Source organism: Vanellus vanellus, assembly GCF_965231255.1.
Source record: "Vanellus vanellus genome assembly, chromosome: 3".
Lineage (NCBI taxonomy): Eukaryota > Metazoa > Chordata > Aves > Charadriiformes > Charadriidae > Vanellus > Vanellus vanellus.
Window position 1 is genome coordinate 45098585 of NC_138907.1, and position 27924 is coordinate 45126508.

Here is a 27924-nt window from a genome sequence, read left to right on the forward strand (position 1 = left end):
CAACCCCCCCTCCAAATGAGCCCCCCCCCCTCCAGCAGCCCCCATCCCCACCCCCCAAGGTCTCTGAATAGGTCTGGCAGATGAGAGAGGGCCATATACCTCTAGTTGCTGACCTTTGTGTGGAAAGTTTGTTGCTAGAAACAATGAAAACTTGATTCTTGGCAGTAAAGATTGTTGAAGATTAAAGTCTTTGTAAAAAAAAAAACAAAACAAAACAAAACAAAAAAACCCAACTATTGAAATTGTTCTCTCTAACAGGATAGTCTCTGGTTGTGTGAGAAGACATGCGAGAGTGGCATGCTGTCTTCCCCCCAGTATTCCCCACAGGAACTGAGGGAGCTCTGGAGATTAAAGGAACTGTGTGGAGACCCATGTAGATGTGAGGAAAGATGATGGACTTGCCTTGGAAAACAGGGTAGCATATAATGATGATGGAAAAGTGTACATTTGGATTCATTTTTGGAATAATAAGGAATATTAAAGGTATCTCTTAATGTTGGATTTCAACTAAAGCATAACACTATTTGCACATCCCTTTTGATAATTACAAGTGGACTGACACTACTCATTTTCTATAGTATAGATGTTGACCTGACAAAAACCAAAATGTTTAAGAAGATAGATAAATTTCCTTTTTCTATAAAATCAGAGACCTACTTGTAATTAATAAATGCACATAAGAATGCCAACTAGCCTGTCTTTTGTAAATTAAAGTCCCACTGATTTAACTCAGTGTAGGGCTGTACCAGGATCCAGTGGAGAGCTGTGCTCAGCACCAGGCCATCTGGTAAGTCTTGCTGCAGCAGGTTCTGTGCTGTCTGAGGGGTTGCCCTCACCTGCACAGGGGGTGGGACAGCTTAGGGGTTAGGAGTTTACGTTTAGTTTGTTTATACCATTGTCATTTTAGATAAAAACATTATCAAAGTTTGCTTATACCAAATCTTGAAGTACTGCAAACTTGGCCTGATTAGGAGGGATTTCTGGTAGTTCAATGTGTTATTAGATATGAATTTGAGGGTACACAAGTGAAAGTAAAATAAGATTGAGGAACAGCGCACTAAAGAATGTAAAATAAATAGCAATGCCTTGCAGGATGCTGAGAACTTATTTATACTGTGGTATGTTAATGCTGTAGGATAGAATAAAGGTCTGTCAGATTTTGACCTTAGATAGTCTAAGGCTGTATAGATACTTCTACAATTACTGTTATACTTGTGTTTGCTTTAAGGTCTTCAGAAGTAGGTGAAAACAAAAAGAGCAAGTAGCCTCTTTCAGTGCAGCACTAATTTTGTCCTATTATAAGGACAGAGATCACAACTAAATCATGTACTCAGTTCAGTAAAACAAATTCTCACTGCTGCAGTGGGAAGGTAGTATAAAACCTTGGCAAAAGGGTTACCTTGAGTTTTATTTAATTGACGCATTTAAGCACTATTTGGTATCTCTCAAATAAGACAATTCAGCCAAAAGCAAATGCTTTCATGGAGACTGACGATTAAGTTGAGGAGCTGAAAGTATTATTGTGTAGCCCTCTGGTGCCTCGTATGAAATTCACATTCTCCCGTAGGTGTGTTCAGGCGCAGGCTGTCCATACTGTCTGTCTGAGGGCAGTCTGTAACTCTTCTGCGGTTCCAGTGTTGGCTTTTCCTTCAGTCTAGCAAGAGAGTCCCTTCTTACCACCGTACTAACACACAGTCTCCATTTTCTATTGAGTAAAATTGCAAAGGCTTTAAGTCATTGTCTAGTTCAACTTCTTTTCCTTCCAGCTAGAATAAGAAAGGAAAAAAAACCTGATCAGACTTAAACTGAAATCTGTTCATGTAAACCAAATATAGATCAGGGAGGGTCTGTCATATTACAGGAATGAAATTAGGTCCTAAATTCCAGCACGAAGACTGCCCTCCTTAAGTGAAATCAATTTCATTAGGTTGTATTTTAGAACAAGCTGTTGACCTTTAGCAGTATGCAGTATTTTATTGTTGAATTACCCATTTTTAACTCACTTTAGAACTTTCGTAGGACAGTTTCAGTTCTGAGCCAGGAATTTTAAGTAGGCGATACAGCAATCCTTTGACCCTCTGAATAGTCATAGACTCTGTCAAGGGGAAAGAAAGAAAAGTTACTAGAAAAATGCTGCTACTACTGAGCTGTAGCAAAGTACTAGTGTTTCAACTATACTTGCTTATAGCAACAGTGAAAGGCTGTATTGCTGCTTCAGTTCTAACACTGCAATAATGTCTTTTTGTATCTGAAACCATAACTGCTAATATCAAATGGAAAATGGTTTAATCTCTGGTGGATAGGACAGCTTATGCTACTATGGTTTAAGCGCTTTGAGCCCATATACCAAATTAAAGTGTTACGGCTTCATAATTTACCTTTTTTGAGTTTGTATTTACTACGTGCTAAACTAAGTGACCTTTGGGACACATACCAGTCAGGTTCTGACTACTTGCATCTGGCGACTGTTCCTTAAAGTTTTCATTACCAGAAATTGGCTTTCCTGGCACAAATACATGAATGGCACTGTGGAACTAGTGCCATTCTTGGAAACGGTATTACATTCCTTAGTCCCAAACAAATTGTCAGCAGAGTTGTAGAGTGGTTTATATTATGAAGTCAGTTACACAAAGGGATAGTTTTTTTGTAATGGATCTTGAATGAGTGAATGTAGTTTGTTCCAGAGGTGATACTGGTGTTTGCAATAGATATACTGGTTAGATTGGTTGAACTTTCACTTCCTTTGAAGCTTTATCTAAAGGCACAGCAATAGTGAGTTATTCCTGTAATACCACACATTGTACTTAGACAAATATTTTTCTATCAAACATTTTTGTAAAAGCTGTATCTATCTGATTTTATGCAACTTGTGATAATAAATGTGACTTTTATTTTAGAATAAAGTTTGAGTAAGTCTTTTCTCTCAGACACCATTCCGACACATCTTTCCAAAATGTGAGCTCGCTTTAGAACAAAATCTATTCATTCTAGACTCACTACAGGCACTAAAACTTCAAAAGACAAATTTGATAAAGGTCAGGATTAGATTTCTAACTTAATGTATTAGATATTAGACCTCAATATCTAGAACTGCAGACTAGGTAGTTGGCTTTTACAACCTTACATTCTTATTATTTGGTTAACACATCCACCAGTGTGGATTCATACCAGTTAATTAGCCTTTGATTGTCTCGGAAACATTAATAATGAAAGCAGCAGCAGAGGTCATAAGACAAGCATCAACTTTCAATCTTCAGTCTTCATTTCTTTATATAACAGTCTTCAGGGGAGAAAGTTCAGGAGCTGACAAAGCCAGAGGCAACTGCCACTCTTTAATACTACAGAGCTACAAATCAACTGCTTAAACACAAGCCAAGACTTCTTACCTGGTAGCTTTTTCTCTACTGGCTTCTGTTCAGGTTTCTCGGGACATTTAATTGTCAAAGCTTAAGGAAGAACGGTGAGGCATTAGTTAATGAATGTTAAACCTTCTTCTGTCAAGAGCACAGAGTCTTTCTAGTCTGTTTTTATTACAAATTGTTTCCCCTAGCTCAGCCTGATCTTCTAAAAAAAGTTAGGATGATAGCCTGTATCTGAGCAGTTAAGATAGCATTTAGTCTTTCACTGAAAAAATAAAAGTAATTTTGTTAAAATAATCAAGTTTTTATTCATTTCTGGTAAATTAGGGAAAGTATTTTAAAAGTGACTCCCTAATACTTAACATGTTTATTTGACCAAAAGGAGTATTTACCTAAAAATGCTTAATTTCTAGTTAACTTTTTAAAATAACCTGCAGTAGAATGGAAACCGCTTAGTCAGTTTAAAGCAGGTATTTGACCCTCAGTATCTCAAAAGCCCCGTACAAGCACATTTTAAGGAAGTTATTAGCCTAATTCTTTTACAGAGATTAAAAGACTCATCCTTAAAAAAGATTTCTATTACGTCTAGCCAACTAGATTCTTTGTTCTATTTAGTCTTCCACCTAAATGCATTAGAATGTAATGCCTTAAAATACTGTTTTGCCCATGGAGTCAAAAAAGGTGCAGTTCTTCTGTCAACTGGGAAGCAAATCAACTGCAAGTCTGGGATGTAACCTAGTTTAAATATCTAGACTCAAATACCAAAGCTACCCCTATTTTTCTTGACTGTCCTAAAGTTAAAAAGCTATAAAAAAACCTCACAGTGCAGCTACTGAAGTTAAAATCTTAAGTGTCTTCTGTAGAGAAGCCATTCACAGTGTCAGAACATAGTATTGATTACATCTGTTCTCCATTAAGTCTTAATTCAGAAAACCATTCTGCTTGGGTTGAGGGAGGGGGGGAAAGAGAGAGACTACACAGAAACAGATATGCAGTCAAACTCATTGATACACACAGTTCAGAGACACAGAATTACAAGCTGGAACTCTGTGGTGTCTCAAAGGCTTTTGAGCCTTTTGTTCTCCATATACACCCAGGAAACACTAAGCTCAAAATATTCTAAAAGCAGAAGGAACAATTTTGACCATTTCTGGCCTCTTACTCAGAAGCTGATTTTTCAGAGTCAAAGGCTGTCGTCCCTTCAGTTCTCCTTCTTCAGGTGCACCATATTCTGTGTGAAGGGAATTGAAGGATTCATGTCTAAGTGCAAAGACTAAAACTCAGCAGCAGCATTAAGAGCGCTGTGGGGTTGGATCAGGCACAAGCCCGCTGCCTCAGTTCCCTCAGCAGTTGGGATACCAGGCATAGAAAGTGGGAGGCTCATGCAAGGGTAAGTGCTGCAGCCGAAAGCCTTTGTCAACTGCTAGAGCATTTTGGAGGGTGCACAGGCACATGGGATGGGGTGGAGTAGGTGACAGACACACAGAGGTGCTGCTTAACATTCCCACTTTAAAAAAGCCCCGGTTGGAGACAGCCGCTGCCTGCTCGCCAGGAGAGTTATGGGGAAGATGCGCATGGGTGTATCCCTGGGGCAGTGAGCCCAAGTTCCTGAGGCAGCAGTGCCCGAAAGGGCGCAGTACTATGCAGCTGCCCTGCAGAAGCAAACGCCGTTTGCATGCAGGTCTGCCAATAGATGGGCTTTTTTACAGCAGTAGAAGCACATGGAAAAAGCACCGAGGGGAAGGGAAACTGAAGAGTGGGAAACTGAACCGGTGCTACCGCAATGCCAGAAGTGAGGAAATGCTAATTTTACTGTTCTTGTACTTACTAAGACAGAGCGCTGTGTATCTGGGATGGGCAGCAAGAAATTCTTCACTTGGTTTGTTTTTCTCTGGGTTCCAATGCCCACCAGCTGCTAACCAGTCATTTCCAAATATTTTGCGATAATCGAGCTCTGCACCTTTTCTTTCAGCAGGGAGGATCTGTACTGACACAGGAATGGCACATAACATAATTATACAACTTTCCAGAGAAAAAAAATCTAATTAATGACACTGACTCCTTGCTCTTATTTCAGTATGTTTTAGTGCTACCAAGAATCCTACAAACCCTATCTCCAAGTACTGACTGATCCATATACTTAGTACATTTTAAAGCTGTTAAGAATCTTACAACCCCTACCTCTGTGTACTGACTGATCCATAAATGAGTATCTAAGCAAAGATGTTACCGAATATGGTGACACGAGGTTGTTTTTTTGTAGCTATGGAACAGATGCTGCTTCTGCTCTCTTATGATAAACATTTGCTGAAAATTCGATTTGGTTTAGATAATGCTGTTTTCCTATTACAGAAGGCAAATGCCTGTATTACTGTCACCCAAACAGATTCAACTATGCTGCTTTTTCTTTGTTTTTTTGGCCAGAGTATGTTTTTTGTTAGCAGTCCTGCAACTTCAACAGGATGCAGGTACTTGGAAAAAAAAAGCCACCATTCCTCCATCTTGTCCTTGTCCCCACTAAGTTCGCAGCGTTCACAAACTGGGCAGGGTCTTGTCACCCTTCTGAGTGCCCCACTGACTAGGTGAGGGAATAGCCAGCATTTTACTTTTCCTGCACCCAAACAAACAGGAATCTTAAAAGAAACTGAAAACAATTCCTCGGGCAGCGATGTAATCTTTTTCCCCAGATTTGTGCAATTTGTTGAAATATCATGTACCTCAGACTTGTTCAAAACCTCCAATTGACTTATCTTGGCAATAATTAGCTGTCTCAGGGTTTCTGGGTTCTTCTCTGTGTCCATGAAAGGGTTATTGTGACACTGCAGTGACCGCAAACTTGGCAGTTTATCAAGCTCATTGATAGAAGACCACTGAAATGGAAGAGAACAGTCTTTTGAGGAAACACAAAACATAATTTCAGATCAATACACAGTAAGACTGACTTTTCCCCATACACTGACCATTACTGAAACTATCCTTTTGGACAGCAGGACCAAGTACTTTCATCCTGTTCTAAGGAAAAAAATTCATTACATTTAAATAAGTAAAAAAACAAAACAAACCCAAAACAAATGAGGAACTACTCAGCATTTTAGATCATTAGAATTCTGCGAGATGAATTATGAGGTAGCAGAGGGATATGACTACCTACTGTGAGTATGTTTAACTGAGATGTTAATAGATGTTTTAAAACATTTGATATGTGTTGATCAAAGTATTCAATAATTGCCTCAGGATCTTACATATGCAATCAGAGAATTTTTAAAAAGCAAATTGCAAGTTCCTCTTAAACAAACATACACATATTTACAAAATGTGAAACTACCACAATCTAACCTACCTGTGATATTTTATTGTCATTTATTGCAAGGCGCTTTAGTGAAGGAAACATTTTAGTCTTGCATCCTAGGAAAAAGAGTAAATTTACAAGACAACAGTGAAAACTTTAAATAAACAGAATTATAAAGCTATAAATAAATTACTTCTTTTACATACCAAATCCAGCATCAGGAAAGTGTATAGAAGATATTCCAGTGTTTCTAAGTATTAGCTGTTCTAATCTGAAATTTAACAGATACCATGATTACTGTACACGGCATGGGAAGCTTTTTTGTAAAGAAATACTACCTACCTCAATTTTTTTTTAAACAAAGATGTAATAAACTTTGACGTGATGCATAATCACTGTCAAATGAACAGCAACTTCACAGACAGTACCCAGACTTCAGCAGAGTGTTCAGAGAGTAAGTACAATAATTTCAAGCTTTCAAAACAGCTCCTGGATTTAAATGGTGTGATTTTCCAAATGATTTTTTTAAATAGCTTGTGGCTACTTAAAATCATGGCTGCTATTTTGGTGTACAGCGCAAGATAATAATTCCGCAAATTAGCAAAACTATTGTATTAGTCCCACAATTCTCCAGCCACTGTAATTGTGTTACACACTGTAAAAGTGCTTAAGGAAGACACACCTCCTTTCCCCAGATGGTAACCCCAAAGCAAGGAATCACAGCTCCAGCCTGTAGCTACCACAAAGACGCTGCTATTGAGAGTACAGTAAACCAGAAGAATCTCTGTAAAGGGTATTACCACAGGCATTCTTTGGAGAAAGTGGAATACATTTACCCAATGCAGTATGGGAATGATAGTGTTTGGGTTTTGTTTTGTTTTTTAATTTTGAAGCACGTCTCTTTGAAAGTCTTTAAGCTACCCCAAAAAAAGTACTGCAACTTCCAAAAGAGAGTGCCTGTGCAGAGGATGTGCCACACGCTTCTATGAGTAGTGTAACAACAGTAACCTTCCCCCATAGTCAATAATATTAATAATAAAATATATAATAAATAAATAAAAATAAATAAAAGAGCAGGTAATGGATATGGAGAAGAATTACCACCATGCTTCTTTACCTCCCTCCAGTCCCTCTTTGTTTTGCTTTCTTTACAAAGGACGAAGAAGCAGGTGCCACGGGTGTGTGAAGTGCTCATGGCAAGCGTCTGCCACTTTAGTGTCTCTGTCTCAGGAGCGATGCCTTCCAACAAATTGCCCAACAGCTTTCTGCAGGCTCAAGCCACCCTCAGATGGCTGTGCAGCTACTGAGGGACCTGCATTACACTGTCATGGTCAGAAATCTGTTCCTAAGAAACAACTTCCCCAGCTCCTTTGCTTTGCCACTCCACACAAATCCTACAGTCTTGTCATCTTGGATAAAACCCTCTGCATACTAATATATAAAGAACTTAGTAATGTAATAAATCACTTCCGTTGTGAGTATGTAATGAAAACTTAATAACATACAGCTTAAAAATGCGTTACTATACAACAAGGCAAGTTTCTATTAAAATAGCTCAATTAAATTCCATTACTCTCCTCAAAAGGGCAAAATGCCTCAATTTCAAGATTCCACAAATCTTCCATGCAACATCAATACTATCATATTTCAGTCAACAAAGACTGGGGAGATGGACATCCAGGACAAAGAATTTCCAGGAAATTTGTTTCACAGCTACCTGGGGAGCTGTGCGATTAGATGCAGCTGATTTCCATCCAGTAACTGGTTGTCTGAAAGGTCTAACAACTTCAGGGTCTGCAGGACATTATCCGGCCTGCCACATTGGAAAAAAACACAAACACAGAACATTTAAACTTATTTGTTAATGAAAACACTAGTTCTCTAAGTATCTAACTACATGCAAATAATTGTGTACATTTATAAATGTTTTGAAGTACATCATGTGAAGTGTATTTTACAATTATGTCATGGTAAATATTACAGGAATGTAACTTTATCTGCTATATAACTTTGCAGTACATCAGTCAGAAATGACTGACTCGTGTTACTCATCTTACCTTTCCAAAACTGTAATATTATTAGAAGTAAGGTACAACTCTTCAAGTGCTGGCCATCCTGGAGCACAAAGAAGAACCTAAAAGCAAAACTTCATTTAATATAACAAAAGTTGGGAAAAATTATTCCAGAAATTATACTTTGCACAGATTTCCTCAGAACAAGCCACAGCTCCCAAAACCAGAGAAACAAGTACTATGGATTTCCTAGCCCTCCCTTTCTTCCAGTTGGCTCTTTCCTGGCTTTGGACCTACCAGCGCACATGACATCAAATGGGTTCTGCATAGTCACAGGACTTCCAGGTCCAGGCTTGAGGCTAGTAGCCCCCCGACCTCAGACTGAGTGACCTGGAAACTGAGTTTATTTTATTCAATAGGGTTGGAGTGATCAGATTTTCCCTACAATGAGGTGAGGAAATGGCAGTATATACTCGACTGCTGATGGTTCTGGAACTCCTGCACATCTCATCAGGTCTGACAGATTTAAAATGTCTTAATTTATCAGAGCTTGAAGGCATCTCTGTCATGGGACTGTGCCACCACGTGAAACCACTAAAAACCGAGAATTGCATTAAGTCAACACATATCCTGAAGTTTTTGAGTACTCTAAAGAAAGTAAATTACTTCAAAAAGGCTACAAATTGAACAAAGATGCATTTGTTTTAAATCTTACGTCCTGAAATTAGATAAAAATTATTACTATTTCACTTTATAAATATTTAGTTTTTGCAAACATCTACAGCAGATAACACAACTTTTAAAAATAAACACTTATTAAAAAGCAATAGAAATTGCTGGCATAACCCCAGTTTTGTATGCTACTGGGACAGTGTCAAAAACTTCGCAGTTGTAGCAAATGGAGTTCCAAAAGCACTGCAACTGACTGGTTTCCTACAGATTTCTGCCTCTGAGTCGCAAATTTTTTTTTTCACCGAGGTTTTTCTTGTGTGTATTCTCCAGAGTCGAATTAAGTGTGAGCTCATCCTGCTACTTCTTCCTTGGTTAGGAAACTTAGAGGGGCTCTCTCCTCCATCTATGTTCCTATTTTCTTGAGAATTGTAGGTAATAAATTATTTTTAAGGTCCCACCTCAAAATGTGTTTGCAATTGGCTAGCGGATTCAAAGTTTTTGAGATGCAAGAACACAGACACATACACAGCATAATGGCCTGAAGCTTGTTTTTACCGGAGGTTACAAAGCACTGAAGTTCAGAGACTGGGACAATCAAGTTCAATGTGTTATGTATATAGCTAACTGATTCTCCTATAAATACCCGCTCTCCTAGACACCAAAAAGCCTCTGTTCATCGACTATTCTTCATGCTCTCTGTTACAGCTGTATGAAGTTATACAGCTGGATGTTTATATAAGTGTTTCATTATATACACAATACGAAATATTAACACTGAGATCTCTTCAAGTAGCAGCATACGATTTGGGGCTCAACTGCTTCACACCCAAAAATACGAAACCTCATCCTGCTGCTATATCCGTGACACATGTAAACTTACAAACTGAGATGTAACAACTTTCCCTGTTCCAGAGCAAGAGCAGGCAACACCAATATTTTGTCTCCTTAATTTGGACAGTGTGTCCCCATGTCAACAAGACAGACCAAAATAGTTTATCTATTAGTGATGAGAAAGCATGAAAAGAAGCCTGCAGAGCCAAGAGATCCACCTTCACTACAGAGAACCTTTGGGGGCTTTCCCCCACAAAAGCCCTGTGTTGTGATGGATGGAACAGAAAACCTGCATGGAACTGGAGTATCAGAAGACTTTTCAATATTCTGACCAAATGACTAGAAAATTACCAAAACCAAATGATAATCACACCACAATTCTAAGAAACTCAAATTGCCAAATTTTCAACTATTGCTGAAAACAGCTTCCATACAGAAACAAAAGTTCACAGATGTGACACTGAATTAACACTCAGGAAAGGTCGGGGGCTTGTTGTGGATAGCTGGTGGGGAGGTTGGGATGAATAGCCAGTGGAGTAGCCACTGCTGATCAAAAAAGAAAAATGGAAATCCAAGACCTATTACAAAAGAAATAAAGACAACAAGAAACACTTGTCACCATGTAAGTCCCTGACGTTCCGATAGCTTTAGTCTCTTTATCCCAGGAAGCAAATAATATCAATGGGAAAGGCACAAAGAAGCTTGACAAGAATCATCGAAGCTACGAAACAGAGAATAGCTGTCCTCAGTTACTCGCATCTAAAATATTATTAAATTATTAAATGAAATTATCAGGCAGCAAGATTAGAACCAAAAAGGGTACTTTTTCATACAGCACATAATTAAACTGATGTTAAAAGATGTGGATACAAAAATTTTCAAATGGGTTCTAAATACATTTAGATAAATCACGAAAGAAAAAATCCACAAAGATTAATTAAATACAGATATATAGCCTCCAGCTCAGGAAGCCCCAGAATTCCAGATTACGTTATAAGAAGCTCTTACCATATGCTTGCCTTTTGCCTAGAATTTTTCCCAAGTACCTGCTACTTGCCAGTGTCAGAAACATCATCCTGCACCTCTGCTCTAACCTAGATCTTTCTTTCACCCTCTACAATAGTAGATTATTTTATAAATATAAGGTCTTAGTTTGAAAACAGAATAACAAATGTAACATTATCATCTAAATGCTGAATACGAAAAAAATGGGTTTGGAGCCATAAGTATGATTCATTACTCTCAAATGCATTAATTCAATTTCTAAGTCAATGGTTTCTAATGAAGATATTTGACAGGAAGTGTTTCCCCCTTGAAGGTTATATATTATATTTTGAATATTAATCGACAACTATAAAGTTATAAGCTCTTTTACTGATATATTAATAGAAATCTCAGATGTATTTAGATATATGCATATAACATGCTAATGAAAGAACTTTTCGGAACAGTGATACTCAAGGCACGTAAATGTGAAGTTATGCATAATTGCACAAGTTAAGCACGTCCCTCTACTGTGAAAAATATTTCAAAAACAGAGGAACAAATGAAAAAAACGCCACAAGTCTTCTCTTCTTTTTTTTAAATTATCCCCATGACACATATTCTTACATATGGCAGTAAGTTATCATTTTGAAATGCTGTTCAGCATTAAATTGCTTTAATTTTAATTAAAACATTTCTAGGATTTTCAGATTTCGCTTATATTCCCCTTGACAGTCACTGTATTTCTCTTTTGCCTGGACCATATTCATTATTATTTTCTACTAAAAAGTTGAATTTTCAAAGTAACTCCCCATATGGCCTGAGCAGTAACATTTTCAAGTGGTTTGTTCACAGAGTATTCACGTCAGGTAGGTCCCTTTATTTTTTCCCTTTCGTATGGCTGCCTTGGAACACCACTTTTAAGCGCAGGCTTATGTCTCCCCACTTACAAGGGAATGAATCAAACAAATTTCAATTTCATAAAAAAAGATTTCTGAACCAAAAACGTCTTTATCACCTATGATGAATCGTCAGCTAGAACAGCGTTTCAAAAACAAAGGCAAAAGCTATGTAATTTTGAACTGCTCTGACTAACCTGGGGCTTCTCTCTGAAACGTAGTTACCCCTGGAGAACTCGAATCTGCCTGAAGCAAGAGCTCCGACCAGCCTTTCAGCCACCCTGGTAGGGAAGAGAGCTGCTGCCAGCAGCTGCCAACATTTTAAACATCACAACGTACAGATCTACTCTGATGAGCACTAGACAATGTTTAAAGTGTTTGTAGACACTTATTTCTTCCAGTCACTTCACCATTCAAATTGCTGCTGCTATGGAAGGATTATCAATGGTCCTAGCATAAACCCCACTGAGGGTTTAAGAGCACAGTGAATGGACACGAAACAAGATATAGCAAGGACACTCCTCTAGCCCTGCCGCAAGAGTAGAGAATGAAGTATCTTTCTACTTAACCCAAACCCCAGTTTTGGTAAGTGCTCTATTACTGGACAGTGGCTGGCAGCAAAAATCTGAAAATTCAGGTAATTTCACAGTGCAGTATATACAAAATCCGCTCCTGAGAAATCCAAATAATAGGCCGGAATTTACAAGCCATTATAAGTAATGTGGCACTACTGAGACGTGCTTCATATGCTCTATCTCTGAAAAAAGGCCCACTGCTAGCTTATTTGACAACAGGCCTTCATATTAGGGGTGTTTCCATCCCTGAAATAAGTCAGAGCTTTGTTTATTCTGTGCTATGTCTGTGCTGCATATAACCAGGCATCATGTATTTCAAGAACTGCCGGTATGCGCAAAGACACTAAGCCAATCTCCTGCTGATGCAAAGTGATGCCAAAAGAAGTACTTTGTGTCATAATGACAATACGCTCTTCCCATTTGCATTTATTCTGTTATATGCATAAAAATACAGATACACCTTTAATAACTACAAGGAAACAAAAAGTGTTCATTCCCACAAAACTTTGGGACATGAAGTTACATTATACTCAAACTGCTTTATCTTGACTTGGTAATTTACAAATGTAGATGAAGTTAAATGTTTTTTTTTCAGACTCCTGTGCCAATGTAACTTACTACATTATGTAGGAACTGCGTTAGTTACTACATAAGTAATACAATTATGTCATAGCACCTTTTCTAAGGATGATTACATTCCAATAGAAGAATGTAATGCATAAACGTTTATCGTGCTTGCCTTGCCTCAAAAATCTAACAATATAAATAAAAACAAAACCAGGAAAAGTTATTACCTCTGCCCATGTTATCTCAGTTTGATTAAGTGCCAGAATCCTCAATTTTGAAAATACACTGGATACAGAAGTTGATGTAGATGGAAATTTCATTTTGTTTTCACTGTGTAAAAAGAATAATTATTAGCATAATGAATAATTGTATTTAAGTCACTAATTTGAAATTATGTATTAAAGACAAAAACAATTTACACAAAAAAAATTTTAAAAGTCACTGCCAAGGTGTCACGTATTTAAAAATAATATAAAATATCCTTCTCGTTATATGCAAACATACTCTTTCCTAATTTACACATTCGTGAAGTAGGAAAGTATTTATTCATCTGTGGCCTCCTTCCTTCCGTTTCCTCCCATAAGCTTTGAATATGAAAATAATTATTTTCATTAATATTAAATGAAACAAAATTAGATTTTGGGCTTACACTCTTTAATGTTGATGGAAAATAAAGAGCCTACAAGACTCTCCAGACCCCAGTAAAACAAAAGGACCTAAAATCCACTCCCAATAGCAAAATATCACTATACAAATAGTTAACAGATTCTCAAATCTGCAGTCTGCAAACTAGTTTTCATTACTCACGCACAAACAAAAATTTTTATTTCTTTCCTAAAATCTGATCTACCTGACCATTACAATAAAAATTTTTCAGTGTAATTTCACTTACATAATTATGGGTTAAATTTCCCCATTTAAACAAGCTCCTAGAGAGCTGCTGGATGGCGAATCACTTTTATTCTTCTTCCAACATTCCTTGCACAAAAATTTCAGTAATAGACTTACCTGCTAGCCCATCAATCCCATTTTGCTTTCCAATTTTATCACAAATAACTTCTGAAACCCTTCTGTCTAGACTATGCTTCTCAACAATGAAAAACTGAAAAAAACATTCTAGGTGAATTAGAATAAATTCTCTGTATTCTCATGCATGCTGATAATAATAAATCATGACAACCTAAGCCCTAGGCAAAGTTAGATTTACAAATAGCACCCAGGAGGCAAACAGCTGTTCAGTGCTAAATATTGAAGAAAATGGAACAGCTACAACTAGTAAAAAATGCATTTTTGTCACATTAACCATAAGAACAAATACAGAAAGTGAGGTTACTTTTTTATTAAATTAACTTGGTATTTATTTCAATTTCACTTCCATCACTTTCAATTGTTTTAGCTACATTGTGTGTACTGTACGATGAAGGCTTTGAAAGCTGCTAATCTCACCACAGATCTCTAAGGCCCTAAAAAAAAAAAAAAGGTCTTATTTTGGGTTTGGGTTGCCTTCAGTCCTATTGCCCTGCTGCTATCGTCAATAATTAGTATGACCTCCAAAACAGCTGAACTGCTTAAAAGTCTACAGCACCCTGTAAAAACCTATAATGCATTTTGACCCAGTCTCCCTACCCAACAAGCCAATTTGCATAAAAATTATGAAATCTGTTATGTTGAACACATTGACAAATGCTTAAATTCCTGTAAATGTTTAATGGCTGAAATCTGTATTCTGTTTTTCAAATAACCGTGATTTTTATGATTTTACAAAACTCCATTCAACATCCATCTGCCCGAAGCACTTCTCCAGAATTTAGTTTTATATAGACGCTAAACTCCTATGGCTCTAGTCTTTCCTTGAAAAGGGATGTCTGAAAAATGTAGCACACACACAAGTTCTTTAAAGACAAGATTTAAAAAAAAGAAAGTATTTAAAAACTTAGCTCCCATTAAAATGAGTATTGAGGCATCCAGTTACCTTTAGAAAGCTGACGCCGTACCTAAAAGAGCCTCTTTTTTGTCCCTACCCTAAAGGAACAGAAACCCAAATACAAATAGTTATACCCGATATTAAGTGTTTCCAGATTTTGAACTTGAGAAGCAATAGCTGTTACTGTCTCCCAAGACGATATCAGATTTTTTGATAGATTTATATGCCTGATATCTGAAATTTCACATTAAGAAAAGGAAACATCTCAAATCTGAACTTCCTATTTCAGAAATTAGAATTAGGGTTTGGTTTTGAATCAAATAAAGAGAAATAGATGACACTTGTTTGGGCTAAAATATACTACTGCTCAGTTACAACAAATTTTATTTTGATTTGTGGTACAGAAATGGCTTATAATTTTATAAAAGAACTTAACTTTACAAATCCTGAAATGGATCAGTTTCTATATTGACAGGAACTCTTATCCATCCTCACAAATGAACAAACAATACCTGCTTTGTATTTCTGTAACATTGCTACACTGTGCAGTATACTGAATACATTATTACGTATTGGAAATCTCTGGTACCTACAGAACATATCAACTGTATTTTTGTGGGGTTATCTATTCTAGAGTTAAATTTGAAAAAACCCCCACTGATGGAGCCTTCTGAAATTGCAGCCACAGTAGCAACCTATGACAATATTTCTATTTTTATCCACAATTTGCATTGCCTCTCAAAAATCGTAGGCATCTACTTTTTAACTCTGTAAACATTGCATTAAGCTTCTAAATATAAATTGCAGGTTTAAACATTTTTTTTTTTAATAAAAGGATACAAATATCATTCATTGAAGTGAACAGTTGGAATGCTAAAATATGTACTTTATCTGTGGTATCATGCAATACAGCAAAAAAAGGATACTAGCACATGTTCTGCTGATTTCCTCTTTCTGACCAGCATGGCTCACTGCACACTCACGCACCGAGATATCTACCAGTTGGTTCAGTTGGCTAAATGAGAAAGAACATTCTGTTAAGCAATCTTCAAACAGAAATAGATACCTTACATAAATACCTGGCTGTTACAACTAAATTATATCCTTTTCCTACATATTGTCTCCTTTAGAATTAGCAATGTGCAGATCGCTGCATTGCAGTGTCCTCCTTACTCAAAACCAGACACATCTCTATTTTCTGTCTCTCTGTTGCTACTACAAAATAGGTCTGGTTGAACCACAACTCCCACCCCCCAAAAGAAACCAACCAACCCTCATCCAACTGAAAAAGAGAGTTATAAAACAGACAAAATATAGCTGTGCAAACTGAATTTAATTAGATGCTCCGAGTTAAACAGATTTCTTGTAATACTTTTTGCAAGAGGTTCTAAGTTATTTGGTCATTCTTTGTATCACTTCCCAAAAAAGACAAGAAAAAGGACTGCTTAGTATGTTCTGGGAGACAAAGGGAGAATACCTGTGGGAATATCAGCTCAGAAGGAGACTGCCACCTACTGAACTGATACCTGTCTACTGCTGGAGGTCATTAAAACTCCAATCTATCACACATCATTAAGTTTCTTTCTTACCCTTCCAGGTAAATGAACATGACATGAACTGACTGAAAGACTTCTTTGCTAACAGTACAGTGACATTCTGCCTTCCCTCTCTTAGTTACAAAGTAATTACTGATATGAGTAAACAGAGATGAAATAATACTGTACAATACTAAGAAAATATTAAAATACATCTGTTTATAAGGGACCATGCATGTCTATAGTGACTGCCAATATCACGATAATTTATCTCACTCATTCCTCGCCAAATATCATCACCTCCTACTTTATGAAATCAAAATGAAGACTGTGAGCACTCAAACATGATATAATTCCAGTTCCTACCTGTAAAACAGGTAAATTATGAACCCACAATAGGGAGATTTCTTATTTCTTCCACCACAGCGCAGTTTGGCTTTCTTTTAGAGATACGACAATATTATATGCAAGAGACAGCTTCTTTTCCTTACAGTTGAACTACTACTTGACTAATCAGTCACTAAGAGCGTATCTTAGGTTTTCATATGTTACACTTGCCTTTGTTGTTCTGCAATAGAATCCATGCCAACAAATTCCACAGCCTTCTTTCCAAATACTAATGTATTCTCTGTCCCATGTTGAAAATCTTGCTCATTGTTCAATCCATACCGATCCTTTACTGCAGTAAGAAAATCTACTCCGAAATTTGCCTTGTTTGGCCGTATAAACGATCCTCCTCTAGGATGCCTAGAACAGAACAGCCAGGAAAAGGTGAAATACGAGAAGTTATCATAAGAATGACTAGTCTCAAAAGTACTAATTATTACTTTTTTAAAATCCTTGGAACCAAAACAGTCAAAAGGCAATTCTATAGGCTAATTTTAGACATCGCTGTTCCCACCCAGTGAGAGCAGGCAAGACTTGCCAAGTATCTTTGATAATATTTCACCCATGAAGTTCACATTGTGATGTGTTATGAGAACTGAAGCACCAGATCTCCAAATGAACTTACACATCAAAATTACAATGTCAGTACAATTATTAGAAGTAACTGCTCTGTTGTTTCCAAACTCATTACGAACTCAGTTTTTCCACAAAATTAAATTTCTTCCTATGGATAGACACAAAGTTACCTAAATCATACAACAAATACGTCTGGAGTCTTACCACAGCCTAAGGCCCACAGGAATACTCAGAATGGTCACTGCCTCATTCTATTTGACTAGCATAATTCACTTTTAATTCTAAGAGAATGCAGCCTTGTCCTTCCATCTACACAAATGACACAAGACACAAATTGTGCCACATGGAACTCTTATACAAACTCAAACTTCTAAAAATTCTGATACTGACTTGGTAACAATTTTGAAACTGAACATTCAACAGACTTAACCAGCTAATGTACGTTCTACACAGTCCTATGAAGTTTCTTAGTTTTTCTTGAGCATTGAAAAAAAACTTTACTGCATGACAATTTCTTGCCATGCAACTGCTTTAACATTTTCTATCAAAATTAGAAAGGAAACACAGTATCTAGGAAGAACTGGCAGAGCCAAGTTGTGGGAATGGTATCACAGAGCAGATGGAGGATCCAATAGGAGGATCGGCCAGAAAACAGTAGGAAGAAAACTGATAGTTATGATTACCTATCTGCCTTCCAGTGGAGAAGAGTACAGACTTTCCGTGGAAAGTACCCAGGAGGAAGGAACCACTTATGTAAATAAAACTCCTCTTTTTGAAACAGCATGTAAACATCAAGTGGCTAATTAGCAAACCATCATATAAACCACTAACACTATAGAGTTCAAAATTCTCTCAGAAAAACAGTCACTAGAGACCCTGAATCCTACGGACCTATTACAAGTAAATGGAATAGTCTGGGCACCTTATATTCACATTTTTATTAATAAAATCAGTACTGTGCTAGTTTCATTCATTAACATTTCTAATACTTATTTAAGCACTCTCATATCTGAAAGAAGAATCTGTGTAGAAAGTAGATATTTACTTGAAAAATATTTCAGTCTAGTTTTGTACTGACTAAGTTTAGAAAGCAATGATTACAAAATAAGCAGAAAGGCATAATCTTAGAGAATGTAAATCCAGTGGGCACTTACATGTTCAATAGCATTTTTAATTATCTACATTTTTAATCCAGTAACCTTCTCTTAAGTCTCTTCTTCCATTCCTTTGAAGTTCTTCATAGCTTGCAAATATTTGGCTAGTTTAAATGTTGAACCTCCTCAAATGTAAAAATTACGTGACTTTCTTAACGCTTCTTAAAACAGTAAATGACATTTTCACCATCTGAACTATAACATCTCTTACCTGTGAGGTATACCACTTTTGCATTTAATTAAGTCAAACTGCTTCACGGATGGCTGATAGTGCCGGATTCTACTTGGGGCTCTGGAAAGAAAACTTGTACTCTTGTCTATCCGTAATTCACGCTAGGTATTGCTGTGTGTTTATTCTGACATCTCCTGTCCTTTTTCCTATCACCTTGATTGTCCCCATTTTGTCATCACCATCCCCTTGCACTTAACAGTTCTGCTATTTTTCTTCCTCTACTCTCCCCAACCCTCTCACCAGCGCTAATCTCGACCCCCACATCTGCACCCCTCCTGTCATGTCATTTATCCATGGCGTAGCCAAGCACTTTGGGTCTCTCCAAAGGAGACCCGTTCTTAAGCCCATTTCTGTCCTCTTAGGTCACCATTTCTATTGTCATCTCCTTCCTCATTGTCTTTGCAGGAGCCAGTTCTATCCCTAGGAAAAAATGCAAAGGAAACTAGCTACCTTGCCCCTTCTCATTTGAGCCTACAGAAAAAGTATGGTGCATTTCTCTCTCAAGACCCTTCTATTTTGTTTTGATCATAGCAAGATCACAGGGTTTCTCTCTCCAGTTCTTACCACTTCCAAGCATTACACATGCTATCTTATCTAAAGTATACTCAAATCCGTTCCGCAGCCTAAGCTTTTTTTCAGTTCCATTCTATTGATCTGATTTACTTTTTCAAGAACTCTCACAGGGAAGGACAGAAAAGGAGACTGCAATAGGAACCTATTTTCAGGCAAAATGATTGTGTGTTCAACGAGAGAGATCACTTACCTTTAACTCGTTATTCCCTAAAATACACTGCCTGTAATTATCTTCACACTAGGGAATATGACCTGTACAATCCATATGTACATATCAAACAACTAATGTACAGCACCTCTACTCATGAAAAAGCACACATCTCCGTAACTGGGAACTAAACAGATAAATCCTAATCCAAAGTGTCATCCAGCATGCATGTCACGAGATGGAAGAGCCTGTGGACTACTGATCAACCTGACTTAAGCTGAACATTCAGAAGTCTAGGAACAGAGATTTTGCTCCCATGTGTGCAAAACATCCTGCAGCCAGGACAATGTGCAGAAATGAAGTGGTAGAAGATATGCCCCAATTTCCTTAAGAAGAAAATCTGGAATATGCCCAAGTGGAGCTCTGACAACCAGCTGGCTCAGGTTAATACTGACACTTCTAACTGACTTTTAAAATAGAGAGGTTGACCCCAATCTCAGAAGTCAGCTTGTAGGACACATCCTATTCATGATTCAGTAGCCTGAAGCAATACAGCTCATCTGCTTGCACGCCCAGGGCCCTTGAAAGATACTCATTAAAATTTAGATTAGCTATCAGCTTCCACTGGTTAACCATTTCCCTGAATAAAGATGAAATTTGGTATCATTCTTCTTTGCTAATGTAAACAAAGTGGTGACACTGCTCATCATTACAGGTGTATGATAGCTCTTCATATGCTAGAGAAATGTCACACGTACACTTCTCAGTACCTGAAGAATAATGCAGTACAGAAACTGTGTTCTGCCAACAGTTACACACTTGAGCTGTCTGACTGCAGAAGAAGCAAGCTTCTGAGCCACAGAGAGAGATCTCAGCTTTCTCAGCCTAGATAGTAAAGGTGGATGGGAGGGCTTCTTTGCCCAGTACCAGTTGCTTGCAATGATTATCTCAAAGCAATTATCATCATGACTGAGGCACACACTATAAAGCTCATAACATGTCATAAAATACAGCCAGTTGAATCCACGCACATCTTTTCTAGATAGGCTCTGAACAGAGCTCTTCCTTTTAAGGAAAGGTGCTCAACAGAACAGGCTTCTTTTATAAGAAGCCACATACTGCAGTAGAGAAAACTGTAAGTTTTGTAACAGTCTGCGGCAGCTGTAGCATCAAACAACACGTGTGACACCTAACACTAATCTGCTATGGTGCATCAAATTCCCAACTGCACAGCAGAAGCTTTGCAAACATCAGCAAGTACTTGAAGTACTTGCAAGTTTACCTTAGTCAAACAGACATGACAGCCGAGTCTGAGCTTTCACAAAACAAGGGAAGACAGACAGACATCTGCAGAGCTGCCTCCCAGTCAGATGCTGAGGTGAGCCCATGCCCAGCAAGGACAGACACTGTGGGAAGCAACATATACACCCCACATCTCAGTGCCCACGTGTGACCTTGAGGGTGCTTTCTACCAACACGCACATTAATACACTGGAGGAAGCAGCGCAGGGACACAGAAGCTGGAGCACCCACATCTCCCACTCGCGCTCATTCCCAGGAGAGGTGCGTGTGCTCATAACCCACATCTCCCAGGGGAGCACCTGCATACAACTGTGTGAATGGGTTTGTGGGACAAGAACTTATTCGAAATCATACTCGTGTTTCAAAAGCTGTATATAAATTTTAACACTTTCAAGGCTTGATTACTCCTCATTTCTCTTGAAGGGCTGTAGAACACAGCTTATTTTAATTACATGATACACTACTGCAACTGACATCCAAAATAATAGCTTCCTCAGTTATTAGGAACCAAGACTTTATTCTCAGGGAAAAAAAAAAAAAAAAAAAAAAAAAAAATCACAAAAATGCCTCTAGAGTATGCATTGCCATTTCCAGCTAATCCAGAGTTGATCAAAACATGCTGACATCATGAGCATGTTCAATAGTGGCTGTTTTGTTCTTTGTTTCTCATAGTCTTCAGAATTTTAATTAGCACCACATAATATATGACCCAGATAAATGTACTACCATGAAACATAAAAGTTTAGGTCATATTCCAAAATACTTACTACAAAGACCACATACAGCTGTAAGCAGACCTACAGATTTACCCAAATAAGGACTACAAAAAAGATCTGGTAATGAAAATCTGAAATTCAGTTTCATTGTTCTCTTATGATTTCATTTTAAAATGTCACTCTGAAAGATTTTTTTTTTTAAAAAGCATTCTTTTCAAGATTACCTTAAAAATGTCCTTTCATTGTATTTGTTTACAGTACTAATTGCTCCATCAGCTGCTTCTGCTTATCAGAATTTAGGGAGTGAGCAAAGTAAGCTTGTAAGCTAAAGATACTACCGATAAGGTTTAAGGAAAAAAAAACTTAGAGAAATGTTATTTATTTTTATGTATGTATATACATTCTACAAAGAAACAATCCCCCCCCCCCCCAACAGTAGTAGTAAAGAGGTAAAATTTTAGGTTGTGGAGTGGTGTTTGGTTTTTTTTAGCATCATTTTGATAAAATAAGGTAACTGTTTTTACTTACATTTGCCTACATCTTCACAATAGGTACATGAACTACAAACCGGTCTGCACACAGAAAGTTATGTCTCTGTCATGGTGACTGCTAGAACTATTATTCTCTCAGATTCCAGAAAGACTCTCTCCGATTGAAACAAAGCAGAGTACAAAGAACAGGTATTGTAAGAACGTGTTTAAAGATCACTACATTTAAATTCATTATGAGTATATACAGCTTCGCTCAAAAAGTTGATTCTTACAACAAGAATTGAGATTCCTATCTGAGATCTTCTCCCCTGAGAGCACACTAATAGTTGCTACAAAAGCAAGAGTTTATACATGTGCATATATATTATACACACACGAATGTAAAGCACTCAAGTTTCTGAAAAACATCCACATGTTCAATTGCTTCTTCTGTCCAGAGAGATTCGGAATGGCCAATTACTTTTATTATTTCTCCTACAGCAGAACATAATTGAAGCAGTTTCCAAGTTGAGGCTAGTTAAATTCAAAGCATTTAAGCAGCAACTTCTGCTAATACATACATTCAAAAGACATGGTTGCTCTAAGACCATAATTTACAATTCTTTAACTAAAAAGAATCCAGCAATATTTAATGTTTTTGTTGCATTAAGTGTAGTTATCTCTGTAAGCCTTGCATTATTATTATTATTATTATTATTAGATACATGGGGAAAATATCCAGTCCTCATAGGTGGGTTTTGGTTTTTTTTCTTCATTTATTTTTCTAAAGAACAGATTTTGTTTTACCATCACATTTTCTGATAATGAGATCTTTAGGGCTTCTACCTTACACAAATGTAGAAATTAAGAAGATACAAACTAAGAATTCTGATTTGCACTACTAAACATAATCTACCCCTTCCCTCTCCTATGCCTGTTTGGCTACTGGTAAGTGATAGTATTCCCAGAAAAGATTTCAAAATAGTTACTTTTTGATTTTGCATTATTTAATAGATAAATTCTTCTGCTGATTCAGTCTGAGACCAAAACTTGCTGGTTTGAGAACAACTGATAATGAAGTATATTCTTTAACAAGCCCTGAACTGCTGTCAGGTCTCAATACAAATACAGCAGTCTCCTTTGTTACCTCAGGGAATTCCATTTGTCTCCAGGAGACCTTTTGGCAGATACAAAACTGGACCTACTTTCCCTACAATATAGAAATAATAATTTTAATCTTTTTTTCTATGTGACATTTTACAGCAACAGTTCTAAGTCCCTTCTGTATCATATTGCTATATTCAGAGAGGAGAAAGCGACAAGACTCATCTACTCATAAAAATGGAAACGATCACAATTTTCACAAGCTGAAATCACATGCTCAAAGCTTAGCTACCACGTGCACTACTTCTACATGCTTTTAATTATTCTTTTGGATGAAATTCTCATAACAAGATTTCTGTGTTGAATCACCCATTGAGGGCAAAACAAAGTACATGTACAAATAAACCACCCCTGACTCTGGAAAAATCTTTGAACCATGACTAGCCAAAGCTAGTGAGATTCTGGAAAACTGTCACAGTGTACTTTTCTTGTTCTTTCACACTTCTCCAGTCAACTGCTATTAGCCAATGTCAGAGGCGGGAAACTAAGCAAGACAAATCTATGGACTGACTTTATCCAGCTATTCTTATGACTTTCATTTACATGCAAGTTGAAAAAAAAAAGATTATTTCCTTATCCTCTCACGATGGCTTTAACTTCCTCAAGATAATTAACATGAGGAATTAATTTCTGAGAAAGGTTGTCTTACATTTTCCAACAAACCAAAGCAAAAACACATCCAAAAGCAAAATCAAAGACAACTAATTTATTTTCTTGGTTTGTCACTTTCTTTCATGTTTTTAAAAGCCTTCTATTAATTCTGAGTGCTCACTGTCACAGGATTTGATTTATATTAGATTTATTTCACTTGAATGAGCACTTGAACAGTTAGGAACAAACTGTAATCAAACAACCCTCTTACAGTTATTACCAGGCTTGGAAAGTAGGAGGTGGAAAAAGACCTAGAAATCTCTCCATTTCATCTCATTAACGTAAGACTGGCTGTGACCCCGTGGTCAAAACAAACATCCATGCCACATCCTTCCTCCAAAAGCTGCCAATAGGAAATGGTCGGGAAAAATAAGACAACAGATGATATAGCCACAAAATATTCTCTCATCCTTCACCATTTCAATGCTCAGGAAGGTACTGAGCTAGCAGCCCTTAGTATTTAGGAGCCATTGATGACTTTTCTTCTATGAATTCATCCAGCTACTTTTTTTTAAGTCACAAACTTTTAGCTGCTGCAGTGTCCTCTGACATGGAAATCAAAAGCTTGCTGCTGTTAGCATCAACCCTAGAGTTCTGTATCCCCCAATTTCAAACGCGTTAAAGGGTCAAGTCTTTAAACCTAGATGAAATGCATGTAAAACCCACACACAGCTACACTGTGTTTTGCATGTATTAAATGCAAGCAAACACACTTAACAACTCCTCAGTGATATGAATATAATCCAAATTATTATCAGGAACTTTGTATTTTCCCTTAACAAGATACATGCAAGTCATCTTAAGTACAAATCTAGACTACATTTGAGACAGTTAATGTGGACCTATATTTCACTTCAGAATTACCTAAGGAGTAAGTAGGACATACTGATTTCCTTACTAAAGTAGAAGGTCTAAACCTACTAAAGATAATATTAATAACATCCAAAAGTCACATTTTATTACATACTTCTGAAAACACGACTTGCATTTTCTAAGTATTTACCATATTCTAATCCTGTAACTGGATTAATAACAATGCAACAGCCTTTATGGCATAGGTAGTCACAGCATTCAGATATATTACTTTTTTAATATCAGGCACCTGACAACAAATGGATTTGTCCTAAAAATTGCAGAAGGGCATTTTTCCATGACCATCTTGTCAATACATATGCCATGCCAACGCTGTGAATTAACTCACCTGCACTTAAAATACTGTGTTCCTTCATAGGTACCATCATGCTTTCCTCTCTGAGGATCATCCCATTCCACGCCAAGCCAAATTCCTGAAAAATATAGTAGATGCATTTTCAAATTTATGGTGTCATAGCCATAGAAATCATGGTTGGAAGGAACCTCTGAAGTTCACCTAACCTAACCTTCTTTCTCAAAGGAGATTATCACCAGCACTAAAACAGGTCAGCCAGGTAAGTCTTTACCTAGCCAGATCTTGAAAATCTCCAAGAAAAGAAAGATTCCAACTTATCTGGGCAGCCTATTCCAGTACTGCATTACTTCTGCAGAGAGTGATTTTCCTGCTGTCCGATTTGAACCTTTCCAGCCACAATTTGTGGCCATTGTCCCTTATTATATAATCTAATACTAGTAAAAAGAATTTGGCTCTGTCATCCTTGTAGCCATCTGCCAAACGGTTGCAGGCAGCTATTAGATGCCACTTAATCTTCTCTTCACCACACTAACCAAGCCCAGATCCCTCAACCTCTCTTCACAACACACGTATGTGGGTCTATGCCCTTGAGTACCCTGGCAGCCCTCCATTGATTCCTCTCGAGTTTATTCACATCCCTCTTGAATTGTGATGATCCCAAACCACGTACATTATTCCAAGTGTAGCCTCATCAAGAACCCCTGGCCCTCACGGGGGATAACAGTTTCCTTTGATTTGTTGGCCACGTTCATTGTTCTAAGGTAACCCAGTACAACACATACCATGTTTGTGACAAGAGCTCACTGTTGGCTCATATTCACGACAATATCCACCTTAACTCCCAAGTCTTTTACAATAGACCCTGGGGGTTGCTAGTGCTTCCCAGTCTGTACTGATACGTGGGTTTATTTCACACTATATACAGAAATTTATCCTTCTAGAATCTCTTAGGCCCGAACCTAAAGTTCATAAAGCTTGCTCTGGATTTCCATTCTATGTTTTTGTCACATCGCCAAGTTGAGAGTGAACGCTGTTCATTATCTGAAACACTGACGATTACGTTAAACAATACAGACCCCAGCATTTATTTCTCTAGTACTCATGCACTACCAGGTATCAAGCCGTTGACTACCACTTTTCCACTTGACAGACATGTGGACTTTCAACCTACTCAACAGTTCATTCATCCGGCTTGTATTTCTCCAGTTTCCAAATAAGATTCTTTATAGAGACACCGTTAAAAGATTTATTAAAGTCAAGGAACATTACATCCCCCATTCTTCCTTTGTCCGCATTCCCAGTCATACCATCACAGAAGGTAATTACGTTTGCCAAGCACAACTTGTTCTTCTTTACAAGTATCAAGTATTCTAAACTACCATCTTGTCCATTGCAGGCTTAGAAAAGGACTCCAAGGGAACATACTACATGATCGATCTTTCCAGGAACCGAAGCGAGGCTGATGAGTCTACACTTCCCAGGTCATCCTTCTTGCCTCTTCTAGAGCTGTATGCAAGGCCAGTCTCCTTCCAAGCATCAGCGATCTCCCCACCCTGTCACCACAATTTTTCAAAGATGACACATAGCACTCTCACAATCAGACTGACCTTTTGGCAAGCTGGGCTGAGTCTTATTTGTCCCCATGAATTTGAAAACGTTATCAAAGGAGCACCTAGTCTGCCAATCTGCTGCTGCCTGTCTCTCTGCTTCCCAGACTATGCCAGTGCACTGAGATCAGGGAACAGACTGTTCATGAAAACTAACGGAAAAAGGAAGGCACCAAGATCTTTCAGCTGTAAGAAAAAGCATAACCAACTTCAACCAAAAGTACTTCTTACACTCCTTTTGACAACTCTGACTTCTAAAAAACTCCAACAACTTATCTAGGTTAGAAGTTGCCATATTTACACAAGAACAATGAGGAAAAAGCAACTTGTAAATTGCCACATTCTACTTGACTTTGTTGGGTTTTTTTTTTTTTTGGTAAATTAAGAGGGACAGAATTAGAGTTTTGAAAACAACCATTAAACGTGATGTTTACCTGCTGTCGGAGGAACACTGCCCACATAGCGCACAGTGGCGTACTCCGTGCCACACAAGAGCCTTCGGCCCAGCGCATCAGGCGGCACCCAGGCGCTCATCCTGGCCGGGCCGGCGCCTGAGCTACTCGCAGACCTGCGGGGACAGAGGCAACACCCGTGAGGCACACAGGTCACCGCTTCCACGAGCCCCCTACCCTGAGCTGCTTTTTTAACTGCCTGGCGGCACGCTGGACGCCCACCGCTAAGGTCTGCCCGCCCAGCGCCGCTGCCTGCCGCTCTCACGCGCGTCCCCAGCGCTCCCCCCGCCGCCTCCTTCGGCGGGAGCGACCCCCACGACGGAGCCGCCGCCTCCTTCGGCGGGAGCGACCCCCACGACGGAGCCGCCGCCTCCTTCGGCGGGAGCGACCCCCACGACGGAGCCGCCGCCTCCTTCGGCGGGAGCGACCCCCACGACGGAGCCGCCTCCTTCGGCGGTGCTTTTACAGCCACAGACCGCAAACCGCCCTCTGGGCCGGCGGCGAAGCGGCGGCAGGCAGCTGACGCACCGGGCGGGAGGAGCAGCCCTGGGCCGGGCCCACACGCCGGTCCCTCTTCGCACCGGCGCCTGAGGACGAACCGCTGCCGCCAACAGCACCAGGCAGAGCCGACCCCACCACCACCTCTTCCGCCCTGCATGGACTGGCAGCTGTCACCC

The 27924-nt window shown here is 38.4% G+C and overlaps 2 protein-coding genes across 3 annotated transcripts in view; one reads left to right on the top strand and one right to left on the bottom strand.

Annotated features, from left to right (window-relative positions):
- Positions 1-398, top strand: part of B3GALNT2 (beta-1,3-N-acetylgalactosaminyltransferase 2) — a 28985-nt gene extending 28587 nt beyond the window's left edge. For both annotated transcript variants that reach the window (XM_082480180.1, XM_082480181.1), the window contains exon 12: positions 259-398. In XM_082480180.1, coding sequence (XP_082336306.1) covers positions 259-393 — 135 coding nt within the window. In that variant the 3' untranslated portion in view covers positions 394-398. The remainder of the gene's footprint in view (positions 1-258) is intronic.
- TBCE (tubulin folding cofactor E) lies at positions 399-27878 on the bottom strand. Its single transcript, XM_082480178.1, has 17 exons — positions 27776-27878; positions 27230-27363; positions 25222-25306; positions 17206-17394; positions 16039-16127; positions 15247-15346; positions 13416-13518; positions 8706-8782; positions 8366-8461; positions 6855-6919; positions 6700-6764; positions 6077-6229; positions 5188-5341; positions 4522-4590; positions 3387-3446; positions 2004-2095; positions 399-1766 (listed from the first exon to the last, which is right to left on the bottom strand). Exons 2-17 carry the CDS (start codon positions 27327-27329, stop codon positions 1674-1676), a joined length of 1590 nt encoding a protein of 529 aa, XP_082336304.1. The 5' UTR covers positions 27330-27363; positions 27776-27878; the 3' UTR covers positions 399-1673.
- Positions 27879-27924: the final 46 nt, after the last annotated feature.

Coding starts and splice junctions, on each gene's coding strand:
- TBCE (XM_082480178.1), bottom strand. CDS start 27,329: ATGAGCGCCTGGGTGCCGCCTGATGCGCTGGGCCGAAGGCTCTTGTGT. Junction 15,347..16,038: donor AATCAGCAGAACATGTGCTA/GTATCCTTTTTT, acceptor GTGAAATTTCAG/ATATCAGGCATATAAATCTA. Junction 8,462..8,705: donor AATATTACAGTTTTGGAAAG/GTAAGATGAGTA, acceptor CCAATGTGGCAG/GCCGGATAATGTCCTGCAGA.